The following is a 17,782-nucleotide window of genomic DNA, read 5'->3' as shown; positions in this document are numbered from 1 at the left end:
CAAGTTAAGTGTTTTAGCTTGTAATACCAATCACATTCTAAACTATTTAAGGTGGGAACAGAGCTAAAATTAATATGCTTTTCTGTATCCAGAAGAAAAACTGTCAGGACAATCTCCTGTTGTAATCTATCCTAAACCTTGCTATGCTGAAGAGTGGCGATCTTCAAAGTATGTCAGTGGTCGAGAATTACTAGCTAATATAATTTTCTTTCTCTTTCATATTTAGTCGGGAAAAACTGTGGATTTGTATGGAATACTGTGGTGGCGGATCACTTCAAGATATTTACCATGGTACTGTTGATTTCTCTCTGTGTTTTAAAACTTTTACTTTAATGATTGTTATTTTATGTTTCTAGTTAACAAGGGATACCAACACGTAGATGTACTATTTTACATTCTGTCGTGCTCTGGAGTATTGCATAAAAGAAGTCTAGATTTTATATTTTGTTGGTATTCAGTTAAATTGCTGGAGCCTGATGAAGAAATCCAAGAGTACTTGAAGACTCTAGATTTTACTTTTCAGATGTAGTCTCTAGGAAATCTTAAGTAGTATATAGGGAAGTATTTTATCTACAAACAAAACTGCCTAAACTTCCTTGTAAATTAGAATTGAAATGCAAAAGGTGACTCTCACATAAAGCCAATTATCTGTCTATGTCTTAATGATAATGTGCTCACTGAGAAAACAATTTAATTATTGCTATAATATTTTGTATTAAAATATGTAATTTTAAGAATTTGGAATATTTTATTTGTTGTTTAGTTGCAAGTCGTGTCTGACTCTTTTGTGACCCTGTAGACTGTAGCCTTCCAGACTCTTCTATCCTTGGGATTTCCCAGACAAGAATATTGGAGTGGGTTGCCATTTCATTATGTTAATTTAGTCAACTTTCTGAATTGAATTGAATTTTCCTTTACATTATTATACTATAATGACTGTTCTCTTTTATTTTACCCCTATTGTTGATTTTTTAAAAATTACTGGTGGGAAACGGCTCTGTGTCACTCAGTTTAAAATTCTTTTCTGTGAATTTATGAAGAATTATGATCTTTTATATGAAGACTTTTTATCTAATAGTTATAATTTTTATCCACATTTTCACAGAATGAGAACTCAGGATTATGGATTAATAAAACTATGCAGCAGACCTTTTTTTTTTTTTACTACTTCCCCTTTTAAGCTGAAATAATGGTTTTGAGACTTTTATTTCTTTGTGAAATTTCTTTTTTCCATTATTAAACCTGCTATTTATTGAATTAAATTGAATCTAAAAAGTATTCATCCCTGTAAATAATATATTAGATAGCATAGTAATCAAGAACAACTATACCTATAATAACTTTTAATGAAATTGTTTCCCTTCTTTTACTACTATTTCATCAAGTTACTAAGAATCAAAATTTTATGTTCCTAAAAGTAGGTATAGAGAACCAGTGATTAAAATATGTTGTAAAATATTTCAAGTAAAGATTGCATGAAAGTATCTGATTTTGACCTCACTGTCAGCAAATGCCACCCCCGACTTCAAATATTTTCTCATCGTATTGGAAGGCCTTATTTCCAAAGCACCTAGTTAGGTACTTGCAGAAGGATTTTATATTTCTTAGGGAAAGATCTGGTTGTCACAAGTGACCTGATTACTTTTTGGATTCTTAGGTAAGGTATTGGATCAAGGTCCTTGTTTTGATGGATATAGTAAAGAATAATGCTAAGGGAATAACATCATGACTTTTTTTTTTAAAAAAGTATATGATACCTTTTCAACAATCGATTTCTCTTTATGGTCCTTTAACATGTATGAAAGTGTGAAAGTGTTAGTTGTTCAGTCGTGTCGGACTCTTTGCAACCCCGTGAACTGTAACCTGCCAGGCTCCTGTGTCCATGGAATTCTCTAGGCAAGAATACTAGAATGGGTTGCCATTCCCTTCTCCAGGGTATCTTCCCACCCCAGGGACCGAACCCAGGTCTCTGCATTGCAGGCACATTCTTTACTGTCTGAGCCACCAGGGAAGCCCTTGACATGTGTATATAACTGTAATTATATATGTTTTTCTCATTTGGGGGCTTTATTTATTTATTTATCTTTAGTTGTTCAGGATTGAGATCATGTCCATTGCTTTGCATAGAACATCTTGTGATATCTGGTACTGTGCTTTGCTCATAATGGGGGCTTAATAGTTTCACTGACCAAAGTCATTACGAAGCAAACCTTCCATTTTTAAATTGCATTGAAAAATTTTCTACTTTACTTTTGTTTCCTGATTCTAAGAATAATATATGCTCATGGTAAGTCACCCAGAGAGAGAGAGAGAGAAAGAGAAGTTTTATAATTGCTTGTCATTGTTAAAGTGTTTTTAGTCTGTTGTGTTCAAATGTATAATGATGTGATCTCTTTTTTTTATTTCTAGTTACTGGACCATTATCAGAACTGCAAATAGCCTATGTATGCAGAGAAACTTTACAGGTACTATATTTGCTTATGTAGATAGAAATGCAGTTCTAATTTCACAGTTGAAAACAGTAAAATGGTGATCTGCCCAAAAGAGAAAGAGTAAACCAAATTTTTCTGTTAACTTCTCATACTGTAATTCTGTAAGCCTAGTTATTTCTTTTGTGAATGAGTCCCAGAAATTCATTTAAGCTAATAGTAGTACACACCGGGGTGTTGTTTGGTATTCTGCTTTGTAGTGCTTGTCCCTCAATTGCTGCAAAGCTAAGGAAAGTCGAAAGTCATAGGTGTGAACTGGTTTACATGAATGAATCATCAGACCTCTCAATTATAATAAGTCCAAGTTTTCCCTTCAAGTTTTATGGCCGCAAAAGGATTCTTTTTGCTTAAGACATGAGGTCTTTTACTGTTTCTCCCAAAATGAGAATAAAGTTTCATAACAACAACCCAGAATGTTATCTGGAAACCTTTGATCTATGTTATATTAATAGATACTATTAATATCAGAATCCCTTTTTATAAGCTCAGTAAACATTGTATTAAGTAGAGATTTCTTTCCTTCTTTATTTCAGACCCTGTGAGAGCTTGTAGTATGTTAAAATAGGTTATGAGTCTTCAGTAGGTATACAGAGTATACAATTTTTTTTCCAGTTTATTTTTTTAGTTCCTTGAAAGATTACTCATTGAAAAAATTAGCAGCTAATTTTGTTCACATGCTTTAAGGCATCTAATTTAGGAAGCAGGATGAAGAAGTAGTGGTTGTGTTATTTATTTTTTCAGTTCACAACTGATACTTATTAATTGATGCTTCTGTCTCTACATTTCCTAGATTGTGTAGTTTGTTTAGAAGAGAAATTGATATTCTATATGTTATTCTTCCATATTTTAGAAATTGGGAATTTAACCTAAATTAAGGGAAAACTCTAGTCATTTCTGAAAGAGTTGGTTTCCACATGCTTTAAAATTTTATTGTTAGATATATGAAAGTAAATTTATATATATACATAATTTACATATATTTCTATAACAGTCACATTAAAAATCTGCTTTTTTATATTCACATAAAATGCTAATCATGCACTCATAGCAGAGAATTGTTGACAGATTAGTGTTGTTAATATTTTAATTTCCAAAGTTCCTTGCTTCTTTAAGTAACGGACAGAGTATTAAATGAAAGTAGAAAGCAAAACAAAAATTTGCATTTGCATTCTGGCCCTGGTATATGACCATTATCTCGTCTGTGGTTTTAGTTCCCCAAGTATAAAATGAGGCTGTGGAAGAGATGACCTCCAAGATACTAGTTTGAATTTTAATTGTGTTACGCTGACAAAATTCCTCATCTAGTGTCTGTTGACAGGTGACTGGGTAAAGAGGCATGATTTAGGTAATTCAACAATATATAAAAAGATAATACATCATAGACAAGTGGGGTTTATCATAGAAGGCAGTGTTGATTTAACATTCAAAATCATTTCAAGTAAATGATTGCATTAGCAAACAAAAAGAGAAGCAAAACCATGGGATCATCTAAATAGACACAGAAAAAGCATTAGCTAAATCCAGTGCTCATTTCTGATAAAAATTCTTAGCATATTTCAAATACAAAGAAACTAACTCAGCCTGATAAAGAGCATCTATGAAAAACCTACAACTAAATCATACTTAATGGTAAAGATTGGATGCTTTTCCCACCAAGGTCAGTCAAACCAGGTAAAGATGTCTGCTCTCACCACTTCTTTTTAACAGTTTCTAGATGCTTGGCCAGGACAAAAAGCAAAAGCAGTGAAATAAAAGGCACTTGGACTAGAAAGTAAGAATTCAAGCTGTCTCTATTTACAGACTGCATAACTACATCTTTGGAGAAAATGGAATAGAGTCAACAAAGTAGCTAGTAGAACTAATGAGTGTGATTAGGGAGTTTGCAAGACTCGTGATCAATATACAGAATCAGTTGGATTTCCATAGACTAGCAACAATACAATTTATAATAACTAAAATATGACATTCGTTGGGATATATGTAACAAAGAGGCATAAACACCTGTATACTAAAAACTATAAAATGACTTAGAGAAGTTAAAGAAGACCTACGTAAACTGAGAACTTCGCCTTCTGCAGTATTCTTGTATTCACGGGTCAGAACATTTCTGTGCAATTAAGATACCATTTCTTCCCAAACTGACTATAGATTCAATGCAATTGCAATCAAAAGCAAAGGTTTTTTTTTCCCCTCTAGAAATTGATGAGCTGATTCTAAAATTTCTACAGAAACACAAAGGACCTGGAATAGTCGAAACAACTGTGAAAAAGAACAGAAAAATTTGAGGACCAACAGTAGCAATTTCAAGACCTATAAAACTACATACACTAAGTGAAACATAGTAGTAAGCAGTGGCATAAGAGTAGATGATGCCAAAAGATTATAGAAATCTAGAAAGACTAGAAATAATTCCACACGTATATGGCCACTGATTTTTGACAAACGTGAAGCTGCTGCTGCTGCTAAATCAATTCAGTCGTGTCCAACTCTGTGCGATCCCACAGACGGCAGCCCACCAGGATCCCCTGCCCCTGGATTCTCCAGGCAAGAACACTGGAGTGGGTTGCCATTTCCTTCTCCAATGTAGGAAAGTGAAAAGTGAAAGTGAAGTCGCTCAGTTGTGTCCAACTCTTAGCGACCCCACGGACTGCAGCCTACCAGGTACCTCCAGCCATGGGATTTTCCAGGCAAGAGTACTGGAGTGGGTTGCCATTGCCTTCTCTGACAAAGGTGAAGAGAATTCAGAAGAGGAGGGATAGGTTTTTCACTAAACGGTTATGAAATAATTGAACTATGCTTAGTTGCTCAGTCATGTCTGACTCTTTGTGACCCTGTAGACCGTAGCCTACCAGGCTCTGCTGTCCATGGGGATTCTGCAGGCAAGAATACTGAAGTGGGTTGCCATGCCCTCCTCCAGGGGATCTTCCCAATCCAGGAATTGAACCCAAGTCAAACACAAGTCAAACTTTGAACCACATTTTGTGACATATGTAAAAATTAACACTAATCACTCAGGTCTAAATATAAAACCTCAAACTAGAACTTACAGAAAAAAACATAGAAGAAAATTTTGCGATCTTGAGTTAATAAAAGCCTTTTCAGACATGAAAGACATGGTCCATAAAAGAAAAATTTGACAAATTTGACTTGGTTAAAATTTAAAACTTCTGCTTTTCCAGACATACTATTAAGAGAATAAAAAGACAAACTACAGGCCCAAAAAAGGTATTTGCAAAGTATAAATCTGATAAAGGGCTTGTCTCAAGAGTATATAAAGAACTCTTAAAACTAAATCAATAATAGGAAAAGCACCAATTAAACAAATGGACAAAAGATTTGAACAGATGTTTCACCAAAAGCTATAGATGGCAAGTAAGGATATGAAAAATATGCTCGATATCATTAGTTATTAGAAAAATGTGAATTAAAACCACAATGAGATACCACTACACACCAGTTAGAATGGCTAAAATTAAAAGGACTGACCCTCGTAAAGCTGGTGAGTATGTGAGTTAATTGGAACTCTTATACACTGCTAGTTTCAATGCAAAATTGTGCAGCTGCTTTGGAAAACCGTTTGGCGATTGCCTAGAAATTTAAACTTGTACCATCATATGACCCAGTCATATCTAAGTTATTTACCCAAGAGGGAAAAATCATACAAATACTTGACATAAATCTTTAGAGTGGGTTTCTATATAATAAGCAAAAGCTGGAAACAACTCACAACCCAAATATCTATCAACAGGTGAATAAATAAATTCTGTAATAACTGTATGGTGGAATGCTCAGTAATAAAAAAATGAGATATTGATAACACACTAACAAGGACTATCAAATTAATATTGTGAATTAAAGAAGATAAAAGAATATTCTGTATGATTGCATTTACATAAAACTCTAGAAAACTTTAAAATTATCTATAGCGACAAAGTATATCAGTGTTTATATATGGGAGGAACTTTTGGGAGTGATGAGTATGTTCATTATCTTGACTGTGGTGATGATGTTACAGTAAAGTATTTCTTGTTTTTGTCAGAAAATGAATTCAAAAATTTTAAATTTAGTAAACATTGATTAGTAAAAAGAAGCACATCTAGGTTTTTCCCCTCAAAAAAAGAACATTCTGGTTTTTCTTTTTCAGTAAGAATTTAAGTAGAAATTTAGGTGTGAAGTTTGCAGTTTTGCTAATATATACTTTTTTTTTTAAACTTCAGGGTCTTGCCTATTTGCATACTAAAGGCAAAATGCATAGAGATATCAAAGTAAGTCTGTTTAACTTAATTTAAACTCAATATGTGTAAGACTCACAGGCACAGGGAACAGATTTGTGGTTTTCAAGGGAAAGGTGGATGGGGGGAGGAAGGACTGGAAGTTTGGGATTAGCAGGTATAAGCTCTTATATATACAGTGGATAAACAATAGGTCCATACAGTACAGTGAATTCTTGATAAACCATAATGGAAAAGAATATTCTTTTAAAATGTCTGCATGTGTATTATTCAGTCACTTTGCTGTATAGCAGAGATTGGTACAACATTGTAAATCAACTGTACTTCAATAAAAAATAATAATAAATTTTAAATTGATAATTTTATTGAAAGGAATTTTATGATACTAATTTAATAGCATTTATATTTTTGCTTTAGGGTGCAAATATTTTATTGACAGATCATGGTGATGTAAAATTAGGTATGTTATTTAAAATTCCTAAAAATTATTTTCCAGAAAAATTTTAATAAAAATTTAAATGGGAATTAACATTGTATAAATTTAATATTCATATGTATTAAGAGCCACAATAATGTTCACCTTTATTTATTTATTTTTTTAATGTTCACCTTTTAGCCCAGTAATTTTACTAATCCTGAGATTCAGTTTAAGGAAATTAATCCTAAAGATAAAAAATCGGTATTTGCTAAAGTATTAATCATAACTGTTTATAATAGGAACAAATGGAAACACAGGTCTAGCAGTAGAAAAACTGTTCAGCTGTGATAAATCAGCTTATGGAACATTATTCAGTCATTAAAATTAATAGTTAAAAAAAATAAGAGTTAAATTGCCTAGTGTGTTAAATGACAAAAATAAACTATATGAGTCTTTAGTTTTTTCAACCATGTTTAACAACAATAAAAGAAGTTTATCTACAGATAAAGGAACTTTTAAAAATAGCAATGAAATACTAACCTAGTTGTGTTAGAGTAAAAGGAATCCAGGTGGATGGTTTTTTCCCAATTTACTTGTAATGAAAAGTTTTTTAATAACTTTGTTCTTAATAAAGTATGTTTTCATTCTAATAAAGTGCCAATAAGTTATTTTCTTATAATGATTATGTTTTGCTAAATGGGAAGGGATTTAGGTATTCAATTTATATTTATATTCAGTTTATATACATTTCTCTAAGTATTGCTATCTGAATTATTAATAATGATGTCTCTGAGGATGAAATTTAGAAATGTTGGTGGTTTTATTGAAAACTAAAATTTTCTGTTCTGTTTTTACCCCATCAGCTGACTTTGGTGTAGCTGCAAAAATAACAGCTACTATTGCAAAGAGAAAATCTTTCATTGGCACCCCTTATTGGTAAGATATTATTATGATTGAATTTTGTCCTTTTCATCTCTTTAAGATTAGTGAACAACATTGATGCTTAGTAATACAATTTGTACTTGACTGAAGCCTGGAGACATTCAGGTTCCTTGACACTATCATAGATCTGATGGGTTACAGAACTTTGATACTCATTTTCCTTGTCCAGCTTTTCCTGTGTTAAAGTGCCAGTAATTCCTCCTGTCCCTGGGATGCTGTGTTGGGAGGCCTCATAGGTGTGAAATTTTCAAAAGAAAATTGTGTTATAATCTCGTGTCATTTTATTGCCCTTTCTTTTGATATTGCATCTGTTTTAATCTAGGATTTCATTTGCTTGTTGTTAAAATTCATGCATCCTATCCTATCATTAGTTTTTACCAGCCTGCTTCTACTACATCCTACCAATTACTGACAAAATAATCTTCTAAAACACTGCTTTCATTATATCCTTAAACACACTTAAGTTGAGAGATACTGTGTCATATAAAGTTTCTGTAACCTAAGTGCACATAAAAGTGACTTCTACCTTGTGAATATTCAGTATAAATATAAATTAATTTAAAAATAATAAACACTCAAAAATCGTAAGTAATATCATCTATGCTTTATAACTTTAGATGCCATTTTCATATACCACTGTCTGGTGGCTCAGATGGTAGAGAATCTGACTGCAATGTAGGAGACCTGGGTTCAATCCTTGGGTTGTGAAGATCCCCTGGAGGTGGTCATGGCAACCCACTCCAGTATTCTTGCCTGGAGAAACCCCATGGACGGAGGAGCCCAGTGTGCTACTGTCCCTGAGGTCACAAAGAGTTGTACACACTAAGTGATTAAGTACATAGAGCAACCCCCAAACAGATAACTCCAACTCAGCTACTCAGATGACCCTCAGTCCTGTGTATTTTCAACAGTTGTTTGGTAATAGCACTACTTCAGTATCCACAGATATTTTATTCTCAGTCTCTTCAGTCAGCCCCTTGATTCTATCCTCCCTGCCACTGCCTTTGAAAAGTCCTTTTTTTCCCCCTCGTATTTTTCAGATGGTCTCAATTCATCTGCCTGATTGTGGTTTCACCTCCTGTCACACCATCCTTCATGTTGCCATGAGTTTTATATCATAATTACATTTTCCATTTTCACAGTAAAGTCCAATCTTTCTCATATAATCAGTAGACCATGCATTATCTAGCCTCTCTCTTTGAGGTTTATTTTCCAAATACTTTCTAGACCCTCTCAAACTGTGATGAATGACTTTTTTTTTTCATATTTTGTCTACCACAGACTGATACTTTTATCAAATAAATTTAAAACAAATTGCTAAAAAAAATGACCATTTATCTGGATAAGAATACTTAACTTTCAGTTTCTGTACTTATCGGAAACTGATAGCAAACTGCCTATGGCCCTGTGTCTACCTATAGATCATACATTGAGTAGCACTGTCCTGTCACCTCTCTATGTGTTCCATGCTGTCCTGTTTCCCTGTATTCATACTTGTTTCCTCTGACTAAAATAGTCCAGGTTCCTCAACCCCGCTCAGCTCCCTGCTAATTTATTCTGTGAGTCTCACCTCCTTTGAGGAACTTTTCTCTGACCTTCACAGAGATTTAGGTGGTCTTTTTGTTTTCCCATGTTATAAAACGGGATTCGCAAGATTTTGAGAACCAAAGTTTTAGAAGCGTGTGTATGTGTGTATATGTGGTCTTTATTAGGTTTTTTTCTGTTAATAATAAAGTTTCTTCTTTTCTAGTAAATGCCTCTCAGCCTCTTTCCCTCCAAGAAGTCTAGTGAATATAACAAAAGAACAAATTTCATATAATTTTTTAAAAACAAAAATGTTATATTCATTGATTCCTTCTAGGATGGCCCCGGAAGTTGCAGCAGTAGAAAAGAATGGTGGCTACAACCAACTCTGTGATATCTGGGCAGTAGGAATCACAGCAATTGAACTTGGAGAACTTCAACCACCTATGTTTGATCTTCATCCCATGAGGTGTTCTCAGTATTTACAATTACACAGTTAGTAGTAAGGTCTTCAGGGAGAGTGAAGTACTGACAACTTGGCTATTCCAAGCTCATTTTAAAGTATATTGAAATAATTTAAGTATTCTGAGAGACTTAGGAATAATCTTGTCTAAAACCTGATCTGTTGCTCTTTCTAACACAACATAGAATCTGTCTGAAACTTTTCCTTAAAACAAATTTCCTTTAATAAACATACTAGGGCTCTTTCCCATCTTGCAAGATGGCGGGTGAAAAGGCTGAGAAGCCAGATACTAAGGAGAAAAAACCTAAAGCCAAGAAGGCTGATGCTGGCAACAAGGCTAAAAAGGTGAAAATGGTGAAGAAAGTTAAGAAGGAGAAGCCCCACTGCAGCCGAAACCCTGTCCTAGTCAGAGGAATTGGCAGATATTCCCGATCAGCCGTGTACTCCAGAAAGGCCTTGTACAAGAGAAAGTATTCAGCAGCTAAATCCAGGGTCAAAAAGAAAAAGAAGGTTCGGGTTCTTGCCACTGTCACAAAACCAGTTGGTGGCGACAAGAATGGTGGTCCCCGAGTGGTCAAACTCCGCAAAATGCCTAGGTATCACCCTACTGAAGACGTGCCTCGGAAACTGTTGAGTCACGGCAAGAAACTGTTCAGTAAGCATGTGAGGAAGCTGCGCACCAGCATCACTCCTGGGGCCGTTCTGATCATCCTCACGGGGCGCCACAGAGGCAAGAGGGTCGTTTTCCTGAAGCAGCTGGGCAGTGGCTTGCTACTTGTGACTGGGCCTCTATCCCTCAATCGAGTTCCTATGCGTAGAACACACCAGAAATTTGTCATTGCCACCTCCACCAAAATCTATATCAGTGGTGTGAAAATCCCAGAACATCTCACTGACACTTACTTGAAGAAGAAGAAGCTGCATAAGCCGAGACACCAGGAGAGTGAGATCTTCGACACAGAGAGAGAGAAATACGAAATCACAGAGCAGTGCAAGGTTGATCAGAAAGCTGTGGACTCACAAATGCTGCGAAGAATCAAAGCTGTCCCTCAGCTCCAGGGCTACCTCCGCTCTGTGTTTGCTCTCACAAATGGAATTTACCCTCACAAAGTAGCATTCTGAACTTCTTGCAAAGAACCTAATTAAATAACTTGTCCATTTAAAATAAATTAATAAATAAACATACTAGGATATAGCAGTTATCATTTTAAGTTTTAAGTCTTTTTTATTCTTCCATTGATTAAAAACATTTCTTTTTTTGTCCTAAGTAGAACTATAAACAAATGATAGAATGCAGATGAGTTTTTAATTTCTGTTCTCATTTGATTTTGTTTCTTTTTACTTTCTCTAGGAATGATGAAGAGGTAGATGCTTACTATAATCATTTATATTTTAGAGTATATTATCTTAGAAAAAATAATTGAGAGACTGTGAAGGGGTTTTTAATATTTTGAAGGAAAAGATAAATTGGGCCAAAATCTAAATTTTTAATGTAAATAGTATAAAGTTAAAAAGAAAATCAGCAGAATAGGGGAAAGTATTCTCCCAACATATAATATTAATTATTGATATTTATTACATAGGTAACTCATTCAAAGACTCTAAGAGCAAAAGATAAATTGTTTATGAGCAAGTATCAGATACTAAAGAAACATGGAAAACTAACCTCACAAGTACCTAAAGATATATGTTAGTTCAGGATGGGAACACATGTACAGCCATGGCTGATTCATGTGAATGTATGGCAAAAACCACCACAATATTGTAAAGTAATTAGCCTCCAATTAAAAAGATTATTATTATAATAATAACAACACCAAAAAAAAAGATATATAAGTTAAAAGATAACTGCTTTTAGCTGGAATGCTGACAAGACCTTTAGGAAAATAATTTGAATGTTATGAACAGTACAAATGTTGCATTGATTCTACACTTGTGAAAATTATACTTGGGAAATAATTCAGGGAAAGTCTAAGAATCTGCTTCAGGCTTGCAGGGGGAATATCTAAATGTGCAGTCATAAGGGCAGCTAATACCATATATGTAAACCAAAGCAGCATGGGAAATTGATTATCAGGGAAAAAAGCAGAACATAGTGTTACCTATTATAATAATTTAGTAATTGGTTCCTGTTAAGATAAAGACTGAAAAGAAAAGCAGAAAATTTTAAATGATGTCTTAGGGTGAGAGGAATATAGACTTTTTTCTTTTCAATTTTCTTTTATATATGAATCATTTAACTTTTAGAAAGAAAAGATATTTGGTATTTAATAAAAAAGACTAAGGAGTTTGCTAGAAAACATTGGAGTTTTGTAGGAAATATTGAAATAAAACTTCCTTTTAAAATCCTTCATTCTGTTTAGTTCTTTGGCCCATTTTTTGATTGGGTCATTTATTTTTCTGGAATTGAGCTGCAGGAGTTGCTTGTATATTTTTGAGATTACTCCTTTGTCTGTTTCTTCATTTGCTATTATTTTCTCCCAATCTGAGGGCTGTCTTTTCACCTTACTTATAGTTTCCTTTGTAGTGCAAAAGCTTTTAAGTTTCATTAGATCCCATTTGTTTAGTTTTGCTTTTATTTCCAGTATTCTGGAAATAAAAAACCACAATGAGGTACCAATTACACGCCAGTCAGGATGGCTGCTATCCAAAAGTCTACAAGCAATAAATGCTGGAGAGGGTGTGGAGAAAAGGGAACCTCTTACACTGTTGGTGGGAATGCAAACTAGTACAGCCGCTATGGAGAACAGTGTGGAGATTCCTTAAAAAACTGGAAATAGAACTGCCATATGACCCAGCAATCCCACTTCTGGGCATACACACTGAGGAAACCAGATCTGAAAGAGACACGTGCACCCCAATGTTCATCGCAGCACTGTTTATAATAGCCAGGACATGGAAGCAACCTAGATGCCCATCAGCAGACGAGTGGATAAGGAAGCTGTGGTACATATACACCATGGAATATTACTCAGCCGTTAAAAAGAAATTCATTTGAATCAGTTCTAATGATATGAATGAAACTGGAGCCCCTTATACAGAGTGAAGTAAGCCAGAAAGATAAAGAACATTACAGCATACTAACACATATATATGGAATTTAGAAAGATGGTAACGATAACCCTATATGCAAAACAGAAAAAGAGACACAGAAATACAGAACAGACTTTTGAACTCTGTGGGAGAATGTGAGGGTGGGATATTTCAAAAGAACAGCATGTATACTATCTATGGTGAAACAGATCACCAGCCCAGGTGGGATGCATGAGACAAGTGCTCGGGCCTGGTGCACTGGGAAGACCCAGAGGAATCGGGTGGAGAGGGAGGTGGGAGGGGGGATCGGGATGGGGAATACGTGTAAATCTATGGCTGATTCATATCAATGTATGACAAAACCCACTGAAACTAAATAAAGAAAAAAAAAAAAATAAAATGAAGTGCTACAAGAAAATAAAATAAAATAAAACCCTTCATTCTTCTACCCCATAGTCCATTAAAAAGATTGGTCAAAGGTTAATTTATGGAGAAGGAAAGTCCTCTTGCAGGCTGATTTCTATATCATTCAAAAGGGGAAACAGACAAAGAAGTGGATATAATTTGCCTATTCACCCAAAATAATTGTAGAGGCTAAACATACAACCTAATGTTAGAGTAGTATATCATCTCCGTGTGTTAACACAATGATACACAAGTGTTACGCTCAAGATATAATACTAGTTATATATGTAAGAGTATGGTAGTAAAAACCTTCTCAAATGTTTAGTTGCTTTGCCTTGTAAATAAGAGCTTGTTGGAAATTTAAATATCTTCTCTAGAGCCAGGAGAAATTTTCCATAAGGTATCCAAAATATAAAACATTAATTTCCATATTCTATATCAGTTATCTTGAGTACCTACATATGTAATAATCTTGAGTAAATTCATTGCAGACTTGATTCTGATTATTGTATGTAATAATAAAAGTGTTTTTTATTGCTCTTTAACTGAAATTTTTATTCCAGGGCCCTCTTCTTAATGTCAAAAAGTAATTTTCAGCCTCCAAAACTAAAGGACAAAACAAAATGGTGAGTTATATAGATTTATAGAATTTTATGGCTGAAAGAGACAGAGGTTTAATTCCCTTATTTTAAAGTTGGTAAAGCTGAAGCTCAGAGCATTAAACAGTTTCCCTAAAGTTACACATCTAATTTACTTGCAGGGCTATGGCAAGGATCTAAGTTTATTTCCTGGCCAGTATTTCATTACAATGTACTGCTTTGGCAGCTTGAATAGGAGATGTAGTGAGGAGATGATTTAAAATGAATACATTAAGATTTTAGAGACTCATTTTGCCTGTATTCCTTTACTTCCACTAATGACATGTTGACTTTCATGAGAAGTAATAGGACACGGTTTCCCAAATGTAGTGACACTTGAAATCAATCACCATTGGCTTTTCTCTACCTATTTTCCCTTATCTTCAAACGATTATTACTCATTTGCATCCTAATGTTTTCTCATACAAAGTAAAACAGTTTGCCTATTCTTACAGTCCATAAGGATGTCTTCAATTAGATGATAAAAATTGAAAATTATTTTTCTGGTAATGTCTTCCTATACATTTAATAAGAGAAACTTATTGTACAAATAAAAGTTTCCAAATTCTTAAATTTAGTGATTCTTTATCTATTATACATGGATCTCTTAGGAAATCTTGGGAGATATATGAGCCCCTGGAATTCTTTATGTGTATTCATTTTTTTCTGGAGAGAAAATCCATATGTTATTTCAGATTCTAAAAAGCCTGTCCCCAAAACAAGTTCTAAACTACTTTTTTAATGTTTCATTGGCCTGCCTGTGCATAGTATTATTTAGGAGCCAGGCTATTCTGAGGATAGTACCAGGAATGAAAGGCAAATCACACTGTAGAAGTTAAGGAGTTTATATCCTACTGCTAGCTGTATTCCTTTGTACTGACACTGTTTTTTTTTTCTCTTGTTCCTTGTAAGCCTAAGTTCCTAAGCAACTAGAGTTGGAGGACTTTATGGCAGGAATGACTGAATATTCATTCAAGGATGAATGACTGTTAGCTAAAATAGCTATATTCATAGTGAGATTCCAGAACAGTTATTACCATTGAAGTACCTTTGCCAGTCTCAGGTACTCTCACTCCATGATATGAGGACCTCAAGCTACCAATGTAATGTAATGATTTGATTTCTCTAAAGAGAACTGCTTTGTCATTACTGTCATTGCTAATGACTAAGCTTTTTCATTTTGGTTCTTGCCCAGTCTTTCCTCCTGTGGAATCTTGGCAATGGTACAATACCTCTCTTTGTCATTAATTCATAATCAAAATGCAGTTCCTTTATTAAGTAATTAATTTTTTATTAATTCATTTTTTGTCCATGCCACACAACTTTCAGGATCTTAGTTCCCCCACCTGGGACCAAACCAAGGCCCATGGCAGTGAAAGTGCCAAGTCCTAGTCATTGTAGTATACTGGCAGGGAATTCCCAGATTCCTATATAGCTTCTTTTCCCCATTTCATCAATAACAGGTGGCAGGAAAACTCTTGGTTACTAAGGTCACTCCCTCTTCTTTTCCCTTGTTCCTAAGAACTTCAGTGACTTTTTAAAGGTATAAACAGTCTGTTTAATTACCCACCCTACCTTGACGCCACCCAACAATTTGGGTGTAGCAAAACATTTATATATCATAAATTAAGCAGTGAGAAAAGGTCATTTTGACTCTGAGTGGTTATAACACAAGGTTATTAACCTTATAGATGACACACCTACCCATTTCTAGTTTTTAGTGTACCTTTTAGAGGTTATATATATTAGTATTTTGTTCACTAATTGTATTTTACTTAACGGATGAACCTGGTATATTCTCCAAGGAAATACTCTGTTTTGGGTTTAGTTTTTTGGTTTACATAGAGCTAAGAGGCCTAAGAAAAAAATCATATGTTTTAGTCTTTCTAACTGCTTGTTAGTTAATTTTATTTAGTAACAAAAAAGAACTAATATTAATGAAATATATTTGTACATGTCTGTTTTTATTTGAAGGTCATCAACATTCCATAATTTTGTCAAAATAGCACTAACCAAAAACCCCAAAAAAAGACCAACCGCTGAAAGACTTCTGACTGTAAGTCATTGAATTTATAGCAGTATTTTCTATAGTCATGCAATAGTTAGGTATATCACTAGAACAACAGCATTCAGGTTTTTAGTGTAAAAGTCTTAGTGATCTCTTACAGCAAGCGTAGGCAAATATTATGTAAAGAGCCAGATAGTGTGTATTATAGGCTTTGTGAGACATACAGTCTGTTGCGTCTTCTCAGTTTTGCCACAGTAGCACAAAAGCAGCCATAGCCAATACATGAAGGATATGGCTTTAATACCCAATAAAACTTCATTCACAGAAGGAGGCAGTGCACCAGATTTTGCCCATGGTCTGTAGTTTGCTCACCCCTGCCTTGGAGAAAACTCTTTAAATGTTGCTTTCATCTAAAAGTAATTGCTTTTCTCTGTTTTGGTTTCTTATGTAAATTTATAGAATGCTCCCGTGTATGTGTTTATAAAATACTTTTATATTAGAAAAAGTTGATTATAACAGTCTAAGAAAACTTTGTTTAAATGTTATAAAATTTAATTATGTCTTTCTATACTAACATAATTTCATTGAATTAAATATATGTAAGCATAGAATATACATGTTTTTTTCTTACTGTGATATGGACTGTACCACAGAATTTATTTGCATGTGCATAATGACATGTGTAATAACTGTCATTGTTATAGCCAAGGTTGTAATTTGACAGCCTAATATAGATTAGTTAACTTTAATAGATAAATTATTCATATTATAAACTTACCTCACAATGGTTCTTTAGCTTTATAATATTTAATTATGGATTCTCTCATTAATATTTTTATTAATACATTCTCTAATTTATTAGCACTGATAGGCTCCCATATGCTTATCTCTGATAGTTACTAAATGGAAAAGAACAAATAACAGTCTCTGTAAGCCATAGATATAAATGCATACTCATGAAGTTTTGTTTTGTTTTTATTTAGCATACATTTGTAGGGCAGCCAGGTCTCTCTAGGGCCCTGGCAGTTGAACTGTTGGACAAAGTGAATAATCCAGACAACCATGCTCATTACACCGAAGGAGACGATGATGACTTTGAGGTAAAGAATGTTTGCAATCTAATAATTGAAAATAAATGTTTAATGTGGCCTTAGAGTTTGTTTTTTAATTCACTCTTTTAAGTTAGTTAAAACAAATTTAGTGACAGAGATTAATTAGCAATGAAGACTATGCTTGTCCTGCATATAATTACCAATTGATAACTTCTCTTAATCCTACTTCTGGGAAGGAACTAAGATTATGATTCTTCCTTGTACCATATCATTTTATTTACTTAGTTGGTTTGCTTAAAGTTATTAAGCGGTATCCACAATTAGAATCAGATCTGTGCCTTTTTCTTCCCAGAAAAGCACAAGTGTTTTCTCTTCTCTTTAGACCTCAGCTTCTGTAGTGAGAGTTTGATCTTCTCTAAAGAAAAAGGACATCTATTTCCATGGAAATACAGGTTTTAGGAGTATTGCTTTGGACTAAGAGAATGAAAATTTAGCCAGAGCACTTGTACCATATTATTTTTCATCAAAGAGACTCCTTAGAAATCCATGTGGTCATTTTTTTAGTTTCTCTGTTTACA

The 17,782-nt window shown here is 34.0% G+C and overlaps 2 protein-coding genes across 5 annotated transcripts in view; both read left to right on the top strand.

Moving 5' to 3' along the window:
• MAP4K5 (mitogen-activated protein kinase kinase kinase kinase 5) overlaps positions 1 to 17,782 on the top strand; it is a 115,321-nt gene that overhangs the window by 45,380 nt on the left and 52,159 nt on the right. For all 4 annotated transcript variants that reach the window (XM_043471640.1, XM_043471638.1, XM_043471641.1 and 1 more), the window contains exons 5-13: positions 227 to 291; positions 2,410 to 2,465; positions 6,707 to 6,754; positions 7,139 to 7,181; positions 8,003 to 8,075; positions 9,943 to 10,074; positions 14,070 to 14,132; positions 16,119 to 16,200; positions 17,136 to 17,252. In XM_043471640.1, coding sequence (XP_043327575.1) covers positions 227 to 291; positions 2,410 to 2,465; positions 6,707 to 6,754; positions 7,139 to 7,181; positions 8,003 to 8,075; positions 9,943 to 10,074; positions 14,070 to 14,132; positions 16,119 to 16,200; positions 17,136 to 17,252 — 679 coding nt within the window. The remainder of the gene's footprint in view (positions 1 to 226; positions 292 to 2,409; positions 2,466 to 6,706; positions 6,755 to 7,138; positions 7,182 to 8,002; positions 8,076 to 9,942; positions 10,075 to 14,069; positions 14,133 to 16,118; positions 16,201 to 17,135; positions 17,253 to 17,782) is intronic.
• On the top strand, positions 10,084 to 12,502 carry LOC122443472 (60S ribosomal protein L6-like). Its single transcript, XM_043471645.1, has one exon. The coding sequence runs from the start codon at positions 10,327 to 10,329 to the stop codon at positions 11,188 to 11,190; it is 864 nt and encodes a 287-aa protein (XP_043327580.1). The 5' UTR covers positions 10,084 to 10,326; the 3' UTR covers positions 11,191 to 12,502.

Source organism: Cervus canadensis, chromosome 6 (assembly GCF_019320065.1).
Source record: "Cervus canadensis isolate Bull #8, Minnesota chromosome 6, ASM1932006v1, whole genome shotgun sequence".
Taxonomy (NCBI): domain Eukaryota; kingdom Metazoa; phylum Chordata; class Mammalia; order Artiodactyla; family Cervidae; genus Cervus; species Cervus canadensis.
The sequence above is the reverse complement of the archived record's forward strand: the minus strand, read 5'-3'. Positions and strand labels throughout refer to the sequence as shown.